The following is a 25,843-nucleotide window of genomic DNA, read 5'->3' as shown; positions in this document are numbered from 1 at the left end:
TTGTGATTGACGTAGCTTGTCACGCCTTAAACATAACGAAATTCGCAATACATCGCGTCTTAGAATAAACTTTAGAGTGTATTAAAAATCAAACCAAAAGTTATTTTTAAAAGTCGCTGAACAAATGTTGGTCAGCAAGAGGAGTACAGCTTACAGTTAAATTTTTTGCTCGTATTACAGGCCACACCCGGTATAAAGGCGCAATATCTGATATATCTGAGCTTTGCTCTGAAAACATATAAAAACTCAAAAATGCGCGTTTTCCCAGAAATAGGATCTAGCTCGATTTATCGCTAGATCGATTTATCGCCCGCAAAAACCCCCATGTAGCAAAGGAGGAAAGAAAACAATAAATTATGTAAATGCTTTATTTACTTGCTTGGTTAATAATGTGACCTTATGACCTAAAATAATTGGTTTCAGCCATTTCATTGTACAAACGAATCACACAAATATTACAATACGTTCCACTTATGTATACACTATCGATTTTTCACACTTTCTCAAGATAAGTAGTATTCAATAATGCCTGTGTTTTATATATTTTAGCCCTTTCAACACCACAAACGCCTATACTCTGTATCTTTACGTATTTAAATAAAAGTAAACAAATAATTTGTATATTTTAGGGTAGTTACATAGAGGATATAACCAACGAAGACGCCATGTCTATAATTTTCGGTACAAAATAGTCTGCCGTTTTTCGCGGGGGAGGGGCACATCAAACGTATATGTAACGTCAACATAGCCATGTCAGATAAACGTCAGTCCATACATATGTTTGACATGTGGTTGACCATTGGCCGCCTTTTTTCAACAGAGGGGAACGCCTGTTAATAACCACTCCGTTTGGTTATATTCTCTAAGGGAGTTATAACATTTATTTGTTAACCAACCAAATACAAAACCGACTGGATCTGTCACTGAACGACCGACTTTAACCTACATTATTTAATCATGTAATGTTTTCATCTACCCTCAACTGGCTTAAGGAGCCCTTTGAGGGTAGATTTTGTTTACTTTTATTAAAATACCTAGACACCTCCTTATTCATAAACGTCTACTAAAGTTGTCAAGCCGATAATAATCATTTGTCCCTTTCCATCATACCAATACGTCGGAAAGGGACAAACGATTATTATCGGCTTGTCAACTTTAGTAGACGTTTATGAATAAGGGGGACAGACTATAATGTCTTCCTAGACCAAAAACTACAATAGGTACCTAAACTGTCATTCTATAGAACATGCTATGTAAACATACCATACTGAAACTGTCACTGAATGATGATTTCAGTATGACGGTTTGTTTACATAGTTAGCAAGTTCCATAAAATGACATTTTAATACCTACTCTTGCATATACACGGTGTAACATGAGGAAACCGAATAATTTTAACCACGCATTTCGGAGGTCAAAAGAAGTAAAAAATTTAATATGAGTTTAGGTCAATTTCGCCAAAAAAAAAATTTTTTTTTGTTTCGTTTTTTTTCATTTTTTTGAATGTATTTGTACATAAATAATAAATGTCATTGGTAAACTTGTCACTTAAAATTGATTTTTACATTTTTTTTTCGTAGAACCTACTTTTTGCAAAGTGTTACTTGTCACTTTTTGACATCTATCAATAAGGATATTTAGATTACGCCCCTTAAGCAGCAACATCACCATCAAAAATGCCTTTTACACCATGTAACAATAAAAACTAGTGAAAAAAAATTTTTTTTTTAAATTAATAATATCTCTGAAACTAGGCGAATATCAAAAAAGTTTATAGGACATTTTTGTCTCTAAATATGATCAGGAATACGCTGTTAAAATTATTCGGTTTACTCATGTTACACCGTGTATTATCAAAATAGTGTTTTTTAATTACATCTTATAACCGACCGAGCAAAGCGAACGTCTCCGTTTCAGTTTTGGGAATACCAATGTATGCTAGTTTCAAGCTATTATAGTTATCTGAAGATTTCTCACCAGAATCGAAGGTTGGCGTGTGAGTGATATTTTTGTATATGACAAATATCGTTGAAAGAGTTAAATTACAGTAGAATCCGTTTATTATGACTCCGCTTATACTGACCAACCGCTTACTATGACGTAATTACTGTGCGAAGTTTGGTTTTCATATAAAATTCTTTGTGACAAATTCGGATAAGATGACTTCGCTTATAGTGACAAACCGCTTACTATGACCTAAAAATCCTATTTCCATGAAATTATGTCCGGTTATACTGACACCTTCGCTGGTTTTCGTGGCGGTCACCACGTCTTTCCCTGCGAGGACGTTTGGTGCGTTCGTGGTGTGTAAGGTATTTTAGTTTCGGCAAGATGATATTTGTTACAAGTTTAATAAAACTCATTTCTCATAAAGAAATTTGAGATTAATTTGGAAAACAACAAAAATAAGAAGTTGTACAAGTTTGTTTTATATGACATCCGCTTAGTATGACGTGTTTGTCACTTCCCTTTGATGTCATTAAGCGGATTCTACTGTATTACAATTTACTTACTGTGTTTTCGACAATGTTACAAAGTTAATACAAACATGCGTTTGGGCAATGTAAAGTTGCCACTAATACATAGTATATATAGCTAATAATGGTAACATTATTATTCTTTAACATTAGATATATAAGCGTGCTTATAAAAAATAAGTTAGTTCTTTGACCGCGAATATATAGCGAATATGAACTTTATTTTAATACAGTTAGGTGTGTTTCGCATTGCACGAGTGTCATATATAAGAAACTCTCTTAAACACCTCTAAATGTCAGACTTCTTATAAAGCATCGGTAGCCTTACCACGAGTTTGACACGGACATATTCGCTAACGTCTGCGTACCTAATTTACTTTCTACCTTTTGCACTAATATGCCAGTACGAGCGAGATGCATAGAAAGCAAGAAACGCACACGCTAGCGAACGGACATATTCGCTAACGTCTGCATGATTTACTTTCTACCTCTTGCACTAATATGCCAGTACGAGCGAGATGCATAGAAAGTAAGAAACGCACACGCTAGCGAAAATCGTCTAACTCGTGGTAAGGCTACTAATATGGAGTCGAAATTATTTTTTACATCTTACTGAAAACCATGACAACCCAATGGTATTCGTTAGGTACCTATTTAAGTGTACTTCTAAATTAGATCTTAATCATTAATGCATTAGGTTTAATTTCAAACACTCTAAAAGTACATTTGAAAATTCTCAACACGTCCTTAACTTAAATAATCTGAGCACTTACACAATTGGCATTTCATTATAAATTGACTGCATAATTAAGGTACATTTTAATACAATTGTACATTAACACAGATTTGTTGTTCAGTCTCTTGCAAGGCACTATATTAACACTTTCGCAACCGGGCAAAAAACGGCGCACTACCCCAGAAACCGGTCGTCTATATCTGCGTACAAAACAGCCCACTGGGCGGGTTGTCTGAGCAAACATTACGAGTGCCTACCAGGCGGGTTCTCGGTAGTCAAAGTGTTAAAGAACGAAACTCATCAATGTAACGTCACACAAGAGAAAACGTAACACAATATAGAACGGTGTATCTAATAGAACGGTGTATGAAAAGGCTCCTCTACACGATGGGCCAACGCCTTCCACTCCAAGGGACGCAGCCATGCAGAGAGAGATGGCAATATCACTTGCTCCCTCTAACGCATAAATGCGTCCGTTGGAGTGGCCGGCGCGGCGTTGGTCCATCGTATAGAGGAGCCATAATAGAGATAATCGTGATGTCTCTCTTCTCGTATTATTACCCGAGAAAAAGGGATGAGTATAGTTTTTTTTTGTCTATTTACAAAGAGAATTTAGTATAGAGGCGGATTGTCCAAGTAATTTTTATAGCCAGAGTAAAACTGCCATCTTTCGCCCGCCTGTCAAAACTTTAGAACGCCATTTGATTTTGATCCTTGTTTTTTTCACTAATATGTGTTAAATTTGTTAAATGTCAAAAAGTGTCGCCATCATGAGTATAGGCCAAAGGTACGGCGCTATCGCCCGAAGACGGTTTTGACAATAGGCCTCTATATCAAGTTCTCTTTGCTATATTTAAAATATTTCACTTTGATTTAGTTACATATTTCTAACCCCTTGAAGGTTACGCCTATTATGTAAAAGATGTAACATTAAACCTTATCGGAAAGCAGGGCGGTTAATGTTAAATTGTAACCGTCAAAGGGTTAAAGTTATATATTAGATGTTTTCAGACTTTCACGTATAGGCTTTATAGTACATATGGTGCTACTTTACCGCACTAGTGCGATACTTAGCACATTACGTAACTATTTTCGAAAATAAATAGCCATATGTACTGTAAAACGTTGTATGATACATGTGCGAATAGGTAATTCCCAACTCGTGTCGATTTAAAACCGAAAGGAGTCGGTCGTGTTATCGTCACTCGTTGAAAATTTCGCACGTATATCGTAAGAGACTTAGTGTAACGCGTGTTATATTATGTTACATTTATATGTGTGACGTGACGGTACTACGTTAACACATTCAGCGCCAAGAACCCGACTATCGGGTACACTGTTCGTAGCGACTACGCGCTTCATACGGCGAAGACGTGGCTACGCGCTACGAGCGTAACCCGTAGCACTTAGTGGCAATATATGTGAGTCTCGTCCAAAACTACCTTGGTATAAAGCTGCCATGTAAATATATTTATATCATACAAAGCTTGGCACAGGGTTGTTTATTGTCGAAGGTATGAATACCTAATGATAATTTTAATTTATATCAGATTATATATATTTTTATACTAAAAATACTGTGATTTTTCTATTCGCGAATTAAAAATATTCGATATAAAAACACACAATTGCGAAATTAAAATATATATATCTACCGATCCAAATATCGGGGTATTTTCATTCATACAAGTATAGTTAAATACCATATTAGGCTTGATTTTGGTGTGATCTTGCACTTTATCTATTTGTTATTATTAACATATATATTACAGCAAATTGTTTTAGTACTCGTTTCTTTCGGCTCGATTCGGGAAATGTATTAGAGATTAACTAGATACAATATAGTACAGATAATATATCTTTACTATATCATAATATATATTTCATATAATATATATCATGATATATATAATATATATTTCATATAATATATATCATGATATAGTAAAGATTATAGATCGTTACTATTTCATATCTAGTGAATCCCTAATTCATTTCCCGAATCGTGCCGTTTAGCTTAGTTTTATTAAAACTAACAACCCAAGGACATCTAAAAACTGAAGCCATATTCAGTTTCAAAACCTTTTCAATAACACAGGATTCTAAGTCAGTGATTCTTTAGAAGCGTTAAAAGTATAGGCAATTATTTTTGTAACATAAATATGTGTGCACAGTTGCAAACCGTCCCTAAATATTGTAACGTATGGGTGCGTAGCCAACGTGCCAATAGTTAACGCTCCGCAGCGTATCGTAGTCATCTCTCTCTGTCACTCTTCCACACTACCTACTAGTTATGTTTCGTTCGCTACGGAGCGATAACTATTGCACGTTGGTCACGCACCCTGTTCCGACCAAAATGTCTACAACCTAAAATGTCCGTAAGGATCTTCAAACATTTCGCTAACTTTGTGGGTAGACCTAAATGTCTATAATGAAAAACCCACAATAGGCTTTAATAACCAGACGAAAATGTCTGTTCAACCATTCGGGCTAAAATATCCGTAATGTTCAGACTAAAAGAGCCCCAAACCAGTTCGACAAAAACTGTTACTCCGACGAAAATGTCCGTTACACGATTCAGGCTAAAACGTCCGCAATGTTCAGACTGCCAACAAGGCGAAAATGTCCACATAAGCTGAATGAGTGATGTTCAGACCAAAACTTTCCGACAAACACTTTGCTAAACACACGAAAATGTCCATAATACAGGCAAAAAATCCTCAATGTTGAGACCGAAAATTCCTAATTCCGTTTGCTAGACGAAACCACTTAATTCGTGTTAAAATGTCCGAAAAGTTCAGACCAAAAGTGCCCTAAGCATTTTTTGTGTACAATGTCTGCATAAGAGCTGATTTAGACGACGCGCGAACTCGCATGCGATTTTAGTTACACTGCGGACTGTCGGTTACGTCCAATTCAATTCGATCAAAAACCGCAATGTAATAACACTCGCATGCGAGTTCTCGCATCGTCTTAATGAGCCCTAAACGCTAAATGAGTCAGTCGAGATAGTCCGTGTATCCCTGTGCGCCGGTGAATACCACGTCGATCCATATGCGCGCCGCTTCGCCAGATGGCGCCATGAGGTAGTAGCGACGCTGTCGGGTCTTCACTATGAAGGTGGTCTGAGGGTTTGGAGATTTTGAGGTGTTACCGTGGTCGAGGTATACTTCTTCGATCACCTGAAAATATATAGTAATATAAATAAATAAATATTATAGGACATTTTACACAAATTGACTAAGCCCCACGGTAAGCTTTAGAAGGCTTGTGTACTTAAATACATAGAAAACAACCATGACTCAGGAACAAATATCTGTGCCAGCACACAAATAAACGCCCTTGCCTGGATTCGAACCCGGGACCATTGGCTTCATAGGTAGGGTCACTACCCACTAGGCCAGACCGGTCGTCAGCAGTCGTCGTCTAATATACAGGGTGTTTGGTACATCGTTTGCCAAATTGAAACGGCAGATAGGTTGAGTCATTTGCTATCTTCTCAGGCCTAAAAGTGGATTTTGACAGCAGCTGTCAAAATTACCTCTCGTCACGGTGCTGCCATCTAGTGAAAATCTCGATCGCGGAAACCCTCATTTCAATTAAACGATACAGGATGAGATGTGAACACGAATTACCTGGAAGTAAGCGCCGCCCCGCGGTTTTCTCTCGCTTTTATCCCAGTAGTATACAAAAGTCTTCGACTCCCGATCGAACACAAACCACCTGAAAAAAAACAACGCACATTTTATACGAAAGGCATAAAGGTATTTTTTGATACTACGTCGGTGGCAAACGAGCACACGGTCCGTCTGAACCCTCAGGCATCAGGCTTACCAAAGCTGTCTCCGTAGCATATGGACGCCTGCAACTCCAGAGGTAAGAATGAAAAATATCCAGAGAAGAAAATTAAGTAGTAATTATGGAAAACTAAATGACTAGCCTATGCCCAGCTGTGGACGTCTTCTGGCTGATATGATGATGATGAAATGACTCTTAATCAGCTACATCTTAAACATTAGATAATCAATCACCGCACAACTTTTTTACAAAGTGGTAGACCTTATAGGCTGTACATTTCTACCAAAGAGAATTTGAAATAGAGAGTTACTGTCATGGTAAATTAAGTAGCTACAGTACATTTACTGCCATCTTTCGACAGACGATAAAACTGTTAGAACGCTATTTGACTTTGATCATTATTCTTTCACCGATATCATTAAATATTGACGCCATCTACTCGACTAAAGGCCAAAGGTATGGTGCAATCTTTTCGAGCGATGGCGCCATAACCTTCAGCGTACTCTCGAGTAGATGGCGTAAATACTAATATTTAACAAGTTAACACATGTCAGTGAAAGAATAATGATCGAAGTCAAATGGCGTTCGTTAACGCACCTCTTCGACCAGGTGTGGAACTTGGCACCAAGTTTATGCAGATAGCCGCGGCAAGCGCTCGCGGTCACTGTCACGTGGGGGCACAGCTCGATCTGGTGACCTGTAAATAACAATAAACAAAAATGAGCATAACTTTCAACGTCGGTTAAATATGTAGCCATAATAGTATTTTATGCAACCGTTGTTTAAGAGAGGTCAAAAAAGGCGAGTGGCGTGAGTAACAATTTGAGGCGAAGCCGAAAATTGATAATGAAGACGCCACGAGTATTTTTTGACTCGGTTAAACAACATTTCATACAATACTTTTTCTACGACAAATCACTTACCTACTTTGAACTAAAATTATAATAAAAACTAATATTTTTCATTCAAGAAATAGCAAAGAATGAAGGGTACGGGCGGGAAAAGAATGAATGAAATAAAAAAAACATGTCTATGGTTCACTTATCTGTCAAAGATGACAGTTAAAATTAGGTTGGCAACAATGTATTTCATACAATCTTTTTTAAGTGGTGATTACACGAAGTATCGTAAAAGTGCCAAAAAGATACTGCGTGTATGCACAAAAACTTTTTTTGGGAACATACTAAAGCCTTGTCTTGACAACTATAAGATAGGGGTTTAAAGGTATGTGCACAACCCTTTAAATGACAAATAAAGGTACGGGAGTAGAAAAAAAAACATTAATCTAGTCTGTAAGCGGCCACCATTCCGTTAACATTTTGGCCCACCTACCATCACTCTGCCTGGCAACATGTCCCACCCAGCTCCATTTAAGTTTGGTGATGACGCATCCGACGTCTTGCACCTTGGTGCGACGTCGGATCTCGACAATCTATATCTATGCTATACCTATACTAGACCACAATAGTAAGGAAGCTAACCACAGGAAATTTGGTACATTGACCCGACATTTCCTTGCTTTAGTTGTGACTTACAGCCTGGCAAAAAAGAGGAGAAATTAAAAAGTGGCAACACTGTAGTGTCGTCCCTTTCAAATCTTTAATAAGAGAACGGGACGATACTGCAGTGTTGCCACTTCTTAATTTCTATTCTTTTTTGCCAGGCTGTGGGGCTACCGCGAAAACCGAAATTCGCAAATTGCGGGGATCTTTCTCTTTTACTCCAATGAAGGCGTAATTAGAGTGACAGAGAAAAATGCCCGCAATTTGTGAACTTCGATTTTCGCGGTTATAGCCCTGTACTTACCCGCGGATTCAACATGGCGCCTGAGGTCGAAGTCCTCGCGGTCGACAGGCAGGTAGCGGGTGAGAGGGCGCTGTGAGGCGCTGTACGGCGCCACGCACCGCCTATTACGCCGAGGACGGCACCGAATAGGCCGAATACCGAATAGTTGCCGAATATTCGTGGCATCTCTAGTTGTGACTTGCTTACCCGCGGATTCAACATGGCGCCTGAGGTCGAAGTCCTCACGGTCGACAGGCAGGTAGCGGGTGAGAGGGCGCTGTGAGGCGCTGTACGGCGCCACGCACCGCCTATTACGCCGAGGACCGCACCGAATAGGCCGAATACCAAATAGTTGCCGAATATTCGTGGCATCTCTAGTTGTGACTTGCTTACCCGCGGATTCAACATGGCGCCTGAGCTCGAAGTCCTCACGGTCGACAGGCAGGTAGCGGGTGAGAGGGCGCTGTGAGGCGCTGTACGGCGCCACGCACCGCCTATTACGCCGAGGACCGCACCGAATAGGCCGAATACCGAATAGTTGCCGAATATTCGTGGCATCTCTAGTTGTGACTTGCTTACCCGCGGATTCAACATGGCGCCTGAGGTCGAAGTCCTCACGGTCGACAGGCAGGTAGCGGGTGAGAGGGCGCTGTGAGGCGCTGTACGGCGCCACGCACCGCCTATTACGCCGAGGACCGCACCGAATAGGCCGAATACCGAATAGTTGCCGAATATTCGTGGCATGTCTAGTTGTGACTTGCTTACCCGCGGATTCAACATGGCGCCTGAGGTCGAAGTCCTCGCGTTCGACAGGCAGGTAGCGGGTGAGAGGGCGCTGTGAGGCGCTGTACGGCGCCACGCACCGCCTATTACGCCGAGGACCGCACCGAATAGGCCGAATACCGAATAGTTGCCGAATATTCGTGGCATCTCTAGTTGTGACTTGCTTACCCGCGGATTCAACATGGCGCCTGAGGTCGAAGTCCTCACGGTCGACAGGCAGGTAGCGGGTGAGAGGGCGCTGTGAGGCGCTGTACGGCGCCACGCACCGCCTATTACGCCGAGGACCGCACCGAATAGGCCGAATACCGAATAGTTGCCGAATATTCGTGGCATCTCTAGTTGTGACTTGCTTACCCGGGGATTCAACATGGCGCCTGAGGTCGAAGTCCTCACGGTCGACAGGCAGGTAGCGGGTGAGAGGGCGCTGTGAGGCGCTGTACGGCGCCACGCACCGCCTATTACGCCGAGGACCGCACCGAATAGGCCGAATACCGAATAGTTGCCGAATATTCGTGGCATCTCTAGTTGTGACTTGCTTACCCGGGGATTCAACATGGCGCCTGAGGTCGAAGTCCTCACGGTCGACAGGCAGGTAGCGGGTGAGAGGGCGCTGTGAGGCGCTGTACGGCGCCACGCACCGCCTATTACGCCGAGGACCGCACCGAATAGGCCGAATACCGAATAGTTGCCGAATATTCGTGGCATCTCTAGTTGTGACTTGCTTACCCGCGGATTCAACATGGCGCCTGAGGTCGAAGTCCTCGCGATCGGCAGGCAGGTAGCGGGTGAGAGGGCGCTGTGAGGCGCTGTATGGCGCCACGCTGCGCCTATTACGCCGAGGACCGCACCGAATAGGCCGAATACCGAATAGTTGCCGAATATTCGTGGCATCTCTAGTTGTGACTTGCTTACCCGCGGATTCAACATGGCGCCTGAGGTCGAAGTCCTCACGGTCGACAGGCAGGTAGCGGGTGAGAGGGCGCTGTGAGGCGCTGTACGGCGCCACGCACCGCCTATTACGCCGAGGACCGCACCGAATAGGCCGAATACCGAATAGTTGCCGAATATTCGTGGCATCTCTAGTTGTGACTTGCTTACCCGGGGATTCAACATGGCGCCTGAGGTCGAAGTCCTCACGGTCGACAGGCAGGTAGCGGGTGAGAGGGCGCTGTGAGGCCCTGTACGGCGCCACGCATCGCCTATTACGCCGAGGACCGCACCGAATAGGCCGAATACCGAATAGTTGCCGAATATTCGTGGCATCTCTAGTTGTGACTTGCTTACCCGCGGATTCAACATGGCGCCTGAGGTCGAAGTCCTCACGGTCGACAGGCAGGTAGCGGGTGAGAGGGCGCTGTGAGGCGCTGTACGGCGCCACGCACCGCCTATTACGCCGAGGACCGCACCGAATAGGCCGAATACCGAATAGTTGCCGAATATTCGTGGCATCTCTAGTTGTGACTTGCTTACCCGGGGATTCAACATGGCGCCTGAGGTCGAAGTCCTCACGGTCGACAGGCAGGTAGCGGGTGAGAGGGCGCTGTGAGGCGCTGTACGGCGCCACGCACCGCCTATTACGCCGAGGACCGCACCGAATAGGCCGAATACCGAATAGTTGCCGAATATTCGTGGCATCTCTAGTTGTGACTTGCTTACCCGCGGATTCAACATGGCGCCTGAGGTCGAAGTCCTCGCGATCGGCAGGCAGGTAGCGGGTGAGAGGGCGCTGTGAGGCGCTGTATGGCGCCACGCTGCGCCTATTACGCCGAGGACCGCACCGAATAGGCCGAATACCGAATAGTTGCCGAATATTCGTGGCATCTCTAGTTGTGACTTGCTTACCCGCGGATTCAACATGGCGCCTGAGGTCGAAGTCCTCACGGTCGACAGGCAGGTAGCGGGTGAGAGGGCGCTGTGAGGCGCTGTACGGCGCCACGCACCGCCTATTACGCCGAGGACCGCACCGAATAGGCCGAATACCGAATAGTTGCCGAATATTCGTGGCATCTCTAGTTGTGACTTGCTTACCCGGGGATTCAACATGGCGCCTGAGGTCGAAGTCCTCACGGTCGACAGGCAGGTAGCGGGTGAGAGGGCGCTGTGAGGCCCTGTACGGCGCCACGCACCGCCTATTACGCCGAGGACCGCACCAAATAGGCCGAATACCGAATAGTTGCCGAATATTCGTGGCATCTCTAGTTGTGACTTGCTTACCCGCGGATTCAACATGGCGCCTGAGGTCGAAGTCCTCGCGATCGGCAGGCAGGTAGCGGGTGAGAGGGCGCTGTGAGGCGCTGTACGGCGCCACGCACCGCCTATTACGCCCAGGACGGCACCGAATAGGCCGAATACCGAATAGTTGCCGAATATTCGTGGCATCTCTAGTTGTGACTTGCTTACCCGCGGATTCAACATGGCGCCTGAGGTCGAAGTCCTCACGGTCGACAGGCAGGTAGCGGGTGAGAGGGCGCTGTGAGGCGCTGTACGGCGCCACGCACCGCCTATTACGCCGAGGACCGCACCGAATAGGCCGAATACCGAATAGTTGCCGAATATTCGTGGCATCTCTAGTTGTGACTTGCTTACCCGCGGATTCAACATGGCGCCTGAGGTCGAAGTCCTCACGGTCGACAGGCAGGTAGCGGGTGAGAGGGCGCTGTGAGGCGCTGTACGGCGCTACGCTGCGCCTATTACGCCGAGGACAGCACCGAATAGGCCGAATACCGAATAGTTGCCGAATATTCGTGGCATCTCTAGTTGTTACTTGCTTACCCGCGGATTCAACATGGCGCCTGAGGTCGAAGTCCTCCCGATCGACAGGCAGGTAGCGGGTGAGAGGGCGCTGTGAGGCGCTGTACGGCGCCACGCACCGCCTATTACGCCGAGGACCGCTTTGGAGAGGCACTGGAATCAGAAAATTTTGTAGTTCAATTTTAGGGTTCCGTACTCAAAGGCACAGAATAAGTAGTAGTACTAGGCACAGAAGATTCACTCTCTAACAAAACGCGTCTGTTACGATCAGGACAGATATGACAGCTAGGTGGCGACAGCGCCACGCGCGGCTCATGGCTAGCCACCAAAATTGGTGTGGGACGGATGTACTTGTAGCTGTTGCAAAGCGACGAAATCGCGGAGTGAGCCACGCCTGCCAAAGGGTAGAAACGATACTAATACTCCGCTGTCCGTCTGTCCGTCCGTCTGTCTGTCACCAGGCTGTATCTCATGAACCGTGATAGCTAGGCAGTTGAATTTTTCACAGATGATGTATTTCTGTTGCCGTTATAACAAATACTAATAACAGTATATAATAAATATTTAAGTGGGGCTCCCATACAACAAACGTGATTTTTTTTGCCGTTTTTTGCGCAAAACCCTTCGTGCGCGGGTCCGACTCGCACTTGGCCGGTTTTTGGGTCTTTATAATTCAGGTACAGTCAGTCTCAAATTGATAGTGGCGAATGAAAACTAACGAGTTAAACCACTAGCCTTACCAGGACTGCCTTAGCAGTGTCAAACTGACTTATTCGCTAAAGTCTGCGTAACTTATTTTCTATGCATCTCGCTTATACTACAGTGCGAGCGAGATGTATAGAAAGTATGCACACGTCAGCGAATATGTCAGTGTCAAACTGGTGGTAGCCATATAGGAGTCTCCAAACTTTTAAAAAAGAAGAGAAAAGGGCAAGTGAAACTTTTTAAAAACACGTGGTTATTATTATTATTATGAGCCTGTTGTGTCCCACTGCTGGGCAAAGGCCTCGCCCCTCTTCTTCCACTCGTTTCGGTTTTGAGCTACATCTGGCCAGTCTCTCAAAAAGGAGTCCATGTTATCCCGCCATCGCCGACGAGGTCTGCCGGATCCCCGGTTTGACTCGTGGGGCACCCACCCTGTGGTTAACTTGGCCCACAAGTCGTTCGGCATGCGGCAGACATGACCAGCCCAGTCCCACTTTAGCTTGGCCGCTTTTCGAGCTACATCTATTTTATCTGAGTTTTAGAGCGCAGCGTGGTGTTCCGGATGCGATCCCTTAGTTTCACACCTAATATGCTGCGCTCTATCAGAGTCAAATTGTACTGGTAACCATGGTAACTCCGCCAGGTTTAACCGAATAACCCCGGGTTAGTGAATGGTGCAAGTGGCCCTAAGGGTCGTTAAAGATGTCGTTGGGTACTTACAAATGTTGTCTCGGCTAAAGTCGGAGGCGAGGCTGAGTGGTCGGCTGTCATCGCTGCGTTTCTCGTCTTCTGTAGACTCGGTGTGAGAGTTTCTTACTTGGAGCTGCAAAATAACAATTCTACGTCAAAATACGGCGGGGGATGCTAAGGATTAGCTGGACAGATACCGGAAGGCGCAGCGTGGGTAGACCCCCCCACAAGGTGGACTGACGACCTGGTAAAGGTCGCGGAAGTCCGTTTGATGCGGGTGGCGCAAGACCGGTCATTGTGGCACTCTTTAGGGGAGGCCTATGTCCAGCAGTGGACGTCCGTTGGCTGATATGATGATGATGATGATGAGCTGAACAGGCCGCGTAGCCAATCGCTTACGCTCCGTAGCAATCGAAACGCAACTGTCACTGTCGCGCTAATATGGAAGAGTGATAGAGAGACATAATGCTTTTCGTTGTCGAAGCGATAGCGCTGGAAGGAAGACGAACGAAGAGGTACTGAGCATGGCAGGAGAGAAGAGAGATGTTAGACACAATGGCTAACATAATGGCCAACCATCTTGGCCACCTGATACGGCACAACAGATTCTTTTTATACATCTTGGAGGACAAGATATCCCAGGCTCACATATCTCAGCCAAATAAAAAATAGTTTCTGTCGTGTCGTACGAGGGAGTTAAAAAGCCAGCCCAGCAAAGAGAAGAGTGGTGATTACTCCACCGACAAGAGCATAGCTCTTAAATATTGATGCTGATGACCGGTCAAACTCAAAAATAATACACGATTCTTTCGATTCGATAATTTTTTCGACTGAAGGAGGCTCCTTAGTCCGAAAAATTCTGCATAAGGGGTTGTCCATTAACAACATCACAGATAATTTAGATTTTTCTGAAGATGACGATAGTGAATGGTCATACCTCATACATTTTGAATGTAGTAATTATCGTTCCTGAGATACTTACAAGTAGAGGTTTAGGTGAGTAAAATGTGCCCAAATGCGATGTCTTCACGAACGTAAGCCACATAGACATAATGTTCTTATTGGTTGTTTTACATTTATTTTATGCCTCACTTGTATATAGTAATAATTCACATATATCTAGAGGACAGTAATAGTACTAATAGTTTAAACAGTTGGTATGTCTGTATGATAAAACAAGGGATATAAGCCAATTTACATTTTGACATGTAAATTGGCTTTATGAATAAATGAGTATGAGTATGGGTTTGGATTGGTCAGAGAATTTTCAGCGTGGTGAAATAATCCCCAGGTCTAAATGAGCTGTTTATATTACGATGGTACAAAGTGTAACGATCATTAAATAGTCCTAAGAGTTGTAAATAGTTTCACGCACAGTATTTTGACTACATAGGCCAGTAAATCAGTGATTGTCCGACGAATACACATTTTTCACACGAAATGAGCAACCATGTTTAAAAACGAATAACTGCTCATAAAGCTCAGATCGGAATGCGCGTAGGCGGCATCTTTTACAAGCAAAATAAATAGGAGTCATGTAAAGAGCAGACTTGCAGTCTCTCAATATTTTAATTAATATATAAAGTATTATATTGGACAGTCGGACGTTTTTACGACTTAGAAAGTTGTAAAGAACAGCAAATTGTAGTTTTTTTTTTGGCGGCATTCCCGGTGATATTATGGATTAGGGTTATTTAGTGGAGTTTTCTTTGAAGTATCTATTTAGCATATACCTATTTAAAAAAAAAAGGTATATATTATTGGTCCTAATTCACTCCAGAAGTTTTGTTACCTATTCAAAATAAAGTCCCTTCTAAATCTTACTTTTATAAATTACACAGTATTTAATTTATGCTCTTCATTTTAGGACATTAAACTAAATTTCATTACGCGTGTTACAAAAAAGATGTCATTCCAGTTACTACATTTTTGTACGGCGAATAGAGCATATGAGTAATTGAGTATGTCATTCTCTATAAAATAGACCATCGACCTTATTTTTTTTAATTAAACTTATATCGCATAACACTTAACATTTTATTTATACATCACTAAAAACGACTTAAAACTTTATAACATGCAACAGGCGGACCTGCTGGAGGGGGTATTCTTTTTGTAATTAGGTTTTTATTTTGTAGGTAAGTTTCTTTTATTTTAGTATTAATTTTAATTTGTTTGTAGTTTTAGTTTATTTTAATAAGTTATTTTATATGTAATATAAAGTACAGTACGAGGAAAGGAAAACCGAGGAAAAGGTGGATGGACTGTGTGAGAGATGATATGAAACGAATGCAAGTGAATGATGAGATGACGGGCGACAGAGAGGTGTGGAAGAGAAAGACATGCTGCGCCGACCCCAAGTGAATGGGACAAGGGCAAGAGAATGATGATATGTAATATATACATAGATAGACACGTTAGGTGTAATAAGTATGATTTAAAACTTAAGTATTGGAGTCAAACCAAGCTAACTCTGCAAGGCATTTGACAATGTCATCATTAAAGTCAAACTTCTATGAAAATTTGACATTTGTATTGACACTCTTTCCATGTGTTACGTTCAAGTTAGCTTAGACGGACTTTATTACGTATTCATTATTATTTATTTTTAATATTTTTATTAAATCACAACACTTTCTTTTATTTAAATAACTCTAATTTCAAAATCACTTCGCGCCACTTTTTTAATTCGACGCCCTTGACTGACACGTTCGTCGGCCGAGCACGCACTGAGTTTCGTATAATGTTCGTTTACAATACCAACATTACTAACTCACCTTTCAAACAAAAATAAACCTTGTGCCAACAGAACAAGGGCTTTCATGTGTCAGATGATTTATAAAATGGTTTATTTTTGTTCTAAACTAAACGGTGGGCGCGACTGAATGATCGTGTTTACGATACGGATTTGAAATTAGTAGTAATTATGATTAATTGGTGTAAATATCTGCGTTTACGTGTTTGTGTGTGACGATAATGTCATGTGAGTCGTGTTTCATTAAAGAATAATTTGGCATACATCAGTAACGGATATAAACTGATTCTGTTTATATCCGTTACTGATGTATGCCAAATTATTCTTTATGAATTATTTGGCTTGATTAAAACTATCTGCCTCAAGGTCAACCTAAGGTTGACGACTCGAAGAACAATTAACAGTATTAACCCTTTAAACGCGTAAACCTTGTCGAATGCACTAAGGCTAAGGGGCTACCCGAGGTTTTCATCGATTTTTGACAAATTTTGAATCGTATCTCCTACTTTTGCACTACAGATAGAATTATAAGACAAACGGCTATCGGTTCTTCAATGTTTTATTTCCATTTTTATCTGCCGGATTTTGAAAGAAATGATTACTTATTTTTTATGATTTTTTTAAACATTGTCTAATAAAACACTTTTTTTATCTAGATTGCTGTGAAGGATCTTACATAGGTAAATAGGTATACGAAATCTACATATTTGAGTTCGTCTACATATCGGGGTTGCGTTCGTTGGGTGGTCAAAATTCGAGCCATTATCTTATCTGTGGTCGTGCACGCACAGGGACGTCAAGTTGTGCCAACCCTAATAATTGCTCGGAGCAATGCTGAGCCGAACGGAGCCGAGTTTGCCCGAAGTCAGGAGTTTCGCACCCCTGGCTAATCGTAGTAGTGCAGTGCCCTCATGCGTTGTGTCGTTACCGAGAACGTTCTCCGTTTACGAGCGAATATTTTCGAGTGAGAACATTTCGCATACAAAACGTTCTCGAAAAAGTCGAGAAACTCTAGTCTTAACCAAAAAGTGCACTGTAAGCATGTATCAAGTTAATGTTTTATTTATAACAATGCTTTACATAGGTATGTTTATTTCCCGGAAGCTGATAGTGAAGACTCACAGATAAGATAGTTAAAGCTCTTCATTACAATCAATAGATAACTCACTAATTCACCACTCCACTTATCTGTGTTTGCTTGTACTTAAAATATAACAACAAAGTTTGTACATATAAGTAATATCATTCTTAAGGGGCCCACTGATTAACAGTTCGCCGGACGATATCAGCCTGTCAGTTGTTCGGAGCTGTCAAATTTTTCCTTTAACTGACAGGCTGATATCGTCCGGCAGACTGGTAATCAGTGGGCCCCTTTATGTTACAACCAGTTTCAAAACATTCCCGGTTGCATTCTACTCGTAAATCTCCGATTTTGATCATAAGTCTGAAGCGATTTTGACATCACACGCAGTTCAAGTGTTATTTATTTTATACGTCATAATTTCATAGAAGTTTGTCGTTTAAAATAACACTTGCATTGCGTGTGCTATCAAAATCGTTGCAGACTTGTCTTGCGGCCCAATTCGAACTTTAAGATACGTCAGTAAATAGATCTAGAACAGATGGATTAGATATGTCGGTGTCAAAAGTGACGTTTTTGTTTGAAGAAATGTCACATTTGACACTGACATACTCCATATCTATTCTAGATCTATTAATTGACGTATCTTAAAGTTCGAATTGCGCCGATAGTCTTGGACTAATTCTATACTTCATTCAAAAGTAAACTCCCTACCTGTAGCTTTGCACTGACTTCCTGTGCCGTCGTTTTTAAGTACGAGAATAGACAAATCGTGTAATAAAACGAACGCGTCCCATGTGCACCGGATACTAATGCATTCAACATGTCGCACCTACCAAAATAAAAACAAGATTCGAATAGGAAATGTATAAATCTTCATTTTCCTGTCTTATTTTGGAACCTTTATAAACGAAGACACTATTTAGATGTAATGTTCTTATTTAAAATTCTTAATGGAATAATAAAATGTCCGAATCTCTTAGAATTAGTCACTTTTAGTTGTCCGCACCTCCCCCTACGTTCCAGATCTCTATTTCATATCAGCTTTGCTCGTAAGAATTACTCTCGGCACACTTTTTTCAGACGAGTCCCTAGTTATGTTAATAGGCACTTACATGACATTGATCCTTTTCACTCTTCCTTGTCTAGTCTCAAAATTGAACTTAAGCGTAAATTGTTTTAGTTTTAAGTATTAAAAATCGTTTTAAATGACAAAATGTATAAATGTAACTTTCAGATTGTCCTACCTACCAACTAGTAAAATAAATTGATGACAACTTATCCGATAATACTAAAATAGATATTGATCTTGAACTTATTTACCAATTTTCTACTTACCTACCCTACTATAATCTAAAACAATATTGATTTTGTTTGGAAGACTGGTAAATACAGTTTAAGTAGATATGGCTCATAATTACAATTTTATTTTTTCTTTCTGCGGTTATTATGTATGTTAACATTATATACCTACTCATTAATGAACCTCCAGGTCTGTTTCTTAAGTATGTTACGTACACTACATTGTACTAAAAATCCATTTGTATTATGTGACTGTTTGTGTTCTAAATAAATAAAAAAAAAAAAAAAGAGCCCGTCAACGTGCACACTAGCGCCACTGCTATAGTTCATTTTTTTAGCATTAGAAATAAGGTAAACAATTTTAATGTATCTTTTAATTGAAAAACACATTTTAAAAATAAGTTACGGCAAATATGTAACAACTATGAATCTAATACGATCATTTATATTCTTCTGCTTTCATAATAGTTACTGAATTTTAAAAAGCGTTTTTCAATTAAAAGACGTGTCAAGATCGCTTACCTTCTTTCAAGTTTTTTCTAATGCTAAAAAAAACGAACTATACAGTACCGGTCAAAAGTTTAAGTTCACTCTGCGAAATAAGGTTATCATATTTAATTATGTTCAAATATAGAATATGTTTTGAATTTCAAACGTTTAATTGTTTCCACGACTACCAAATAACAATAAAAATACCTCTTGGAGGAATCGTTTTATGTTATTCGGAAAATTTGATCCATTTAATATTTTTGTTCCGTATTTCCTATGAGATTTCGTGAAGTTAGAAATCATTTAAAATGGGTCGCAAAGCCGATTTTAGTGTCGAAACTCGTGCTGTTATTGTAACTCTGTCAAATGAGGGCTACACGACGCGGAAAATCGCTGAAAAAATGAAGGTTTCTCAAACCGCTGTCGTGAGTACTTTGAAACGAAAACAAAAAACCGGTCTTAATTGCAGTCGATCTCGATCAGGTAGGCCAAAAGTCACGTCTAAAAGCGAAGACCAATTTATTTGCGTGCAGAGCAAACGCCAACGTACTCTAACTGCTCCAGAAATTTGCGAAGAACTCAACGCCACCCGAGAACAGCGAGTATCGGTTTCGACAGTGCAACGGCGTCTGCGAAACTATGGTCTAAAAGGTCGTATTGCTGCCAAAAAACCCTTGTTACGTAGTCAGAATAAAGTTAAGAGGTTGAAATGGGCCCAGAAACACAAAAACTGGACGTCTGGACAGTGGTCTAAAGTTTTATTTTCTGACGAATCGAAGTTTGAAATTTTTGGAGGGAGACGTCGTCAATATGTTCGACGACAAGTAGGCGAACGAATGATAAAGCAATGCGTGATGCCAACAGTGAAGCACGGTGGAGGATCAGTTATGGTCTGGGGATGCTTTGCGGGTGATAAAGTTGGTGATCTCGTGAGAGTCAATGGCATAATGGATAAGAAAATGTATCATAACATTTTGCAACGTCCCGCTTTTCCATCTGGAAAACGGATTGTAGGCAGAGGTTTTGTTTTCCAACAAGACAACGATCCCAAGCATACGTCGAAGTTGTGCAAAAACTACATTTCATCCAAAGAGAACCAAAAAGAATTAAAATATATGGATTGGCCTCCTCAATCGCCCGACCTCAATCCGATTGAGTTGTTATGGGATGAATTGGACAGGAGTGTGAGAAAAATGCGGCCAACTAATAAAGAACAGCTTTGGGAATACCTATACATTTGTTGGAATAAAATTTCGACATCAACACTGCAAAAACTAATTACGCGAATGCCGAAAGTGTGTATGGCAGCATTGAAAGCAAAAGGCGGATATTTTGAAGAGTCTAAAGTTGGCAAAAACTGATCTTTTTGTTATTTAATTGTGGTTTTAAATTAGAGAATTACCTTTAATTTATTATGTAATAAAAGATTATTAAATACTTTTATTAGTACATTGTGTTATAGCTTCATTTAACCGAATTTACAGAGTGAACTTAAACTTTTGACCGGTACTGTAAATAATTATGATTATTTCAATTTAACGAAAGATATTTAAAAAAGGGGGCCGCTACGTACAGTAATTTGTATTTAAGTACCTTTTGAATACATCAAACTAGTTTTTATGTTGCAAGATTCGTCAATCAATGCGTCTAAAGTTAAAACGATTGTTTTTATTTTGAGTTCATAGATCGACGAATCCAGGAATATAAAAACTAGTCTGATGTATTAAAAAGGTTCTTAAATACAAAATACAGTACGTAGCGGCCCCCTTTTTTTAAATATCTTTCGTTAAATTGAAATAATCACGATTATTTAGCAGTGGCGCTATAGTTCATTTTTTTAGCATTAGAAAGAACTTGCAAGAAGGTAAGCGATCTTGACATGTCTTTTAATTGAAAAACGCTTTTTAAAAATCAAAAACTATTATTTATGAAAGCAGAAGAATATAAATGATCGTATTAGATTCATAATTGTTACATATTTGCCGTAACTTATTTTTAAAATGTGTTATTTAATTAAAAGACACATCAAGATTGTTTACCTTATTTCTAATGCTAAAAAAACGAACTATTGTGTGCACGTTGATGGGCTCTTAACTGGTATAATTTGTTGTTTTTTATATTCTGCTTATTGGTAAAAGTGGTACATGCAGTAATTCGTATTGACCTTACATAATTCTTCACTCATTGCGACGTGTTTCGATTACTTACCTAGAGGCCAGGGTCAAAATACTAATTTTAATCCCATATATCCTATTTTTAAACCAACTCGACCGTGTGGGCGTCTCGACGATTTGCTAAGATGCGTGTATTTATGTAATTTTTAATAGCGAACGAGTGGTGAGACTATTTCGCCGTGTGACGCAGAAAATAACTACGCTTTGTTGTCCTATATATATCTGGCGTTAACGGGAGAATTGTTTTGATAAACATTTGTTGGCGGAAAATTATGTGTTATGCTTTAACGGTTAAGGGATAATTTATAGTGGTGTATATAAAAACAGTGACAGAAACAGCTACTAAATTCAAAATGTAAAATATTTATGAAAATTAACTTCATAATTAATCATATTTATAACGGGTCTATCGCGAATTTATTTTGTTTGCTTTATTTACCGACGTTTAAGCACAGCGGTGCGCTGTGTCGCTGTCGGTGTGTCGACCTGGTTATGATTTAATATGTGTTCAAAACGCGAAAGTTTAAAAAATTTACTTCAATTGTAAAGTGCGTGCCGAAAAAATAAAAATTGTTTTTTTTTTATCACACCATCATTAAGGCCCAATGTGCATTACAATGTATGTACATTCTGTTTCAATTTCATTCGAACCTTTCAAAAGTACATAAAGTATTTTTTAGGGTTCCGTACCAAAGGGTAAAACAGGACCCTATTACTAAGACTTCGCTGTCCGTCCGTCCGTCTGTCCGTCTGTCTGTCACCAGGCTGTATCTCACGAACCGTGATAGCTAGACAGTTGAAATTTTCACAGATGATGTATTTCTGTTGCCGCTATAACAACAAATACTAAAAACAGAATAAAATAAAGATTTAAGTGGGGCTCCCATACAGCAAACGTGATTTTTGACCAAAGTTAAGCAACGTCGGGCGTGGTCAGTACTTGGATGGGTGAGCGTTTTCTTTTTGCATTTTTTCACGTTTTTTTTTGCTTTATGGTACGGAACCCTTCGTGCGCGAGTCCGACTCGCACTTGCCCGGTTTTTTCTATTATTGTTTTCTATACCCTAATCTACTACACAACAATATTCAAATTATAAACGGGGAAACTATATGGTGGCCCTAACGAGGTCAGTTAAAATAAAATTACCTATATGTTGATAATATTAAAATCATAGCTCACCTCTTCAATTGACGATGACATAAATCCGGAACTGTAACAATAAAAAAACAAAAGTTAGTACCTACTCAAATAACTACAAATGTAGTGCATAATTATTTTCCATCGTATTTTCATGAAAACTTATTACGAAAGTGTCTTCACCTTCTGGGCGAGCTCGCTCCATCGTAGGCCACGTCTACGCCTCGGCTAGTCTGTGGCCATGAGTAAGCCCATTCATAATAAAAAAAAAAAATAAGTCTTACTATTTCAGTCAGTCTCGGTACAACAAAGTACTGACGTTGACTGAACTAGCATGACAAGAACGTTTCCGAGAAAATAGGACGAAAAACAATTATGAACTATAAATGTGTATAGAACTGTGCATAGAGTGATATTCCGAAACATAAGTTATAGCAGGCGTGTCTCACTCCGCGATTTCGTCGCTTTGGTACAAGTAGCTAAAACTACATCCGTTCGGCCCCAATTTTGGGGTTTGTCATAAGCCGCGCGTGGCGCTGTCGCCACCTAGCGGCCATATCTGTGCTGATCGTAACAGACGCGTTTTGTTAGAGAGTGAGTCTTCTGTACTTAGTACTATTATTTATTCTGTGGTTATTAGGTTCTCGCGGGCTTGGTTTCCGCAACTCGACGTCATTGTCATATTAATGCGCCTATTTTGCGTGTATTCCGAAACATAATTAGTAGTATGACAATTGCACGCGTTTGTCATTAAAATAATACAGAGTATAATAAGTTATATCTCAGCCGGTTTTCAAGTATTTTTTTTATTGTAGGTATTTAATTTTACTGATTTCTAATTCTGAATATCACTATAGAATATCTAGAAGTAATTATCTAATTTAATTGATAATACCTATCAGATTATGTGATGATACTTACCAACATATAAACTTGGTCGATTTGTGCTTCGCTTTTGACATTTTCGGTTTTTAATGTACTTAATCCTATGTCTTATTTATTTCACTTCACTCACATTAAATCACTAAGGCCTGAGTTACACTTGTAAGTTTTACTTACGTAAGTAGGGACAAAGCTATTTGTTAGAATGAGATAACGATATTCATCTCTCATTCTGTAGTATAGCCGTGTCCCTACTTACGTAAGTAAAACTTACAAGTGTCACTCAGGCCTAAAAGATGATGCCATATATTTAGCCTATCTATACTACTCGTGTAGATGGAGACACTTTTTGATATTTAACAAATTCAACACATAGGATCAAATTTTAATCGCGTTCTAAAAGTTTTAATCATGTGTCGACAGATGGCAGTAAATATACAAAAGTACAAAATTTGATTTTGCAGTGCGCCTCTATATTAAATTATCTTTGATACTACTATAGGTACGAATTAATAAGGCTATATTTGTACTATCATTCTGTTTGGTCATAGTCATAGTTTATAAGTCCGAATTTTATCCTTATTCGTTCTGTGCAATCAAGTGTTCAGCCAGATATGAGTTGCGAGAGTAATGAATATGAAACTAGTACTCGAGATGTTTGCCGACTCGATTTCACGACCCATTACACTTTCGGTCGTCGATGTACTCGTTCGGTGTACTAATAGCATTCAACTGGCTAACGCTGGACCTTATGTGCTCGGTAATAAGGTTTAAGAACGGAAAGTTACAAGTGTTAACGATGGTACACGGCAATATATGAATGCGGATGTGTGTTTAATATTGCGCGTGATTTCTTAAGTGATATTAAAAAGGAAATTCTGTGTTTTCATTGACATGTATCTAAAGAAGGGCCAATTAGAATTATGGGCAATAAGGTACAGAGTAGAGATGCAACGGATAGTTGTTTGGCCGGATACCGGATATTCGGCCTGTCCATCGGCCTAGTATCCGGTATCCGGCCGCCGAATATTCGGCCAGCGGAACTATACCTACATTTCGGTTTTTCAGGCGCGCATTCTGCGGGTTTGACCCGTTTCCTAGTAAACGTTCGCGCGGACTCATTTCTAGGTTCGAAATGAGTGCGCGTGCAAGTCAGTGGAATGATTAAATTGTTTTAAAATAATAAACAAGTATACGATTATGACCGTGTCGGTTTCTTAAATCCAATTTGTTTACTCCGAAATCAAGCAACGTTACTATCCGGTATCCGGCCGGATAGTAAAATATTGTCCGGATAGACCGGATACCGGATATCCGGTGCATCTCTAGTACAGAGCCCATCGTGCAGTCTAACGCAACTAGTTGCGACCATTGATGCGAACTCATCAACCAATCGCGTTGTGGCCAGTGTTGCCAACTTGGCATAAATGATGCCAGATCTGGCATATTTTCACTCGCTTTGGCACCAAAATTTTCCATTTAGCATCTGGCATAATTTTTAGCATAATTTAGTCTAAGTCAAGTTTGCACCAACTTGGCAGCAACAATATGCGCCATTGACTTATGTGGTTCATATTTTCATATGAATTTTGACTTTTGTGAACAGATGGACGTCAACGGACTATATAAAGTTGGTCAAGCAGATCTTGACAGTAGAAAAAGGCGGTAAATTTGAAAAATGTATGTGCTTTAAGTGTCTAATTTCAAGTGATATTTTAGCATTTTTTTAGCATAGGTGTTTCAAAAATCTTTCGCATAATTTTGGCATAATCTAGACATTAGCCTAGCATTTTTTCAAAATCCGAGTTGGCAACACTGGTTGTGGCGTTAGACTGCACGATTGGCTCGAATTCGTGTGCGTGACACCGCTGAACTAACACCATTCTTAGTGCCCGTAAGGCCGTCTTTAGATATATGGCAATGTTTTTTTTGTTTTAGTCTGTATATGTGCATCTTCAGATGACAAGCAAAACTCACTAATATGGCAAAAAAAACTACTTTGTGTTATTAACGTGCGGCTCACTATGGCTATAAACTTTTAGTAGGTAGTAACTACTTACTTAATAAAAGTATTATAAATTAAAATAATAAAGTCGCGTCAAGACCATTTTGAACACCTCGCCCGCTTAGCAACTTCTGCTGCTGACTGTACTTATCGCACACACAATCACTTACACAAGAACAGCAAGAACACATAAATATGATGTAAGCTATTATGACTACACCATGTATACCGAGTGTGAAAACATCTGTGTTCTCAATCGGTATCGAGGATGTTTATGAATGCAGTCACACTG

At 40.5% G+C, this 25,843-nt stretch overlaps 1 protein-coding gene across 1 annotated transcript in view; it reads right to left on the bottom strand.

Annotated features, from left to right (window-relative positions):
- Window positions 1-354: 354 nt before the first annotated feature.
- The window catches only part of LOC134675919 (pleckstrin homology-like domain family B member 1), a 163,414-nt gene continuing 137,925 nt past the window's right edge, over window positions 355-25,843 (bottom strand). The window contains exons 16-21 of the mRNA XM_063534263.1: window positions 22,707-22,737; window positions 13,756-13,858; window positions 12,352-12,483; window positions 7,609-7,708; window positions 6,849-6,936; window positions 355-6,395 (exon numbers count right to left, since the gene is read on the bottom strand). Of these exons, the coding sequence (XP_063390333.1) occupies window positions 6,213-6,395; window positions 6,849-6,936; window positions 7,609-7,708; window positions 12,352-12,483; window positions 13,756-13,858; window positions 22,707-22,737 (637 nt within the window). The 3' untranslated portion in view covers window positions 355-6,212. The remainder of the gene's footprint in view (window positions 6,396-6,848; window positions 6,937-7,608; window positions 7,709-12,351; window positions 12,484-13,755; window positions 13,859-22,706; window positions 22,738-25,843) is intronic.

Source organism: Cydia fagiglandana, chromosome 23 (assembly GCF_963556715.1).
Source record: "Cydia fagiglandana chromosome 23, ilCydFagi1.1, whole genome shotgun sequence".
Taxonomy (NCBI): Eukaryota; Metazoa; Arthropoda; class Insecta; order Lepidoptera; family Tortricidae; genus Cydia; species Cydia fagiglandana.
Note: the sequence above shows the minus strand (reverse complement) of the source record. Positions and strands in the feature narration are given on the sequence as shown.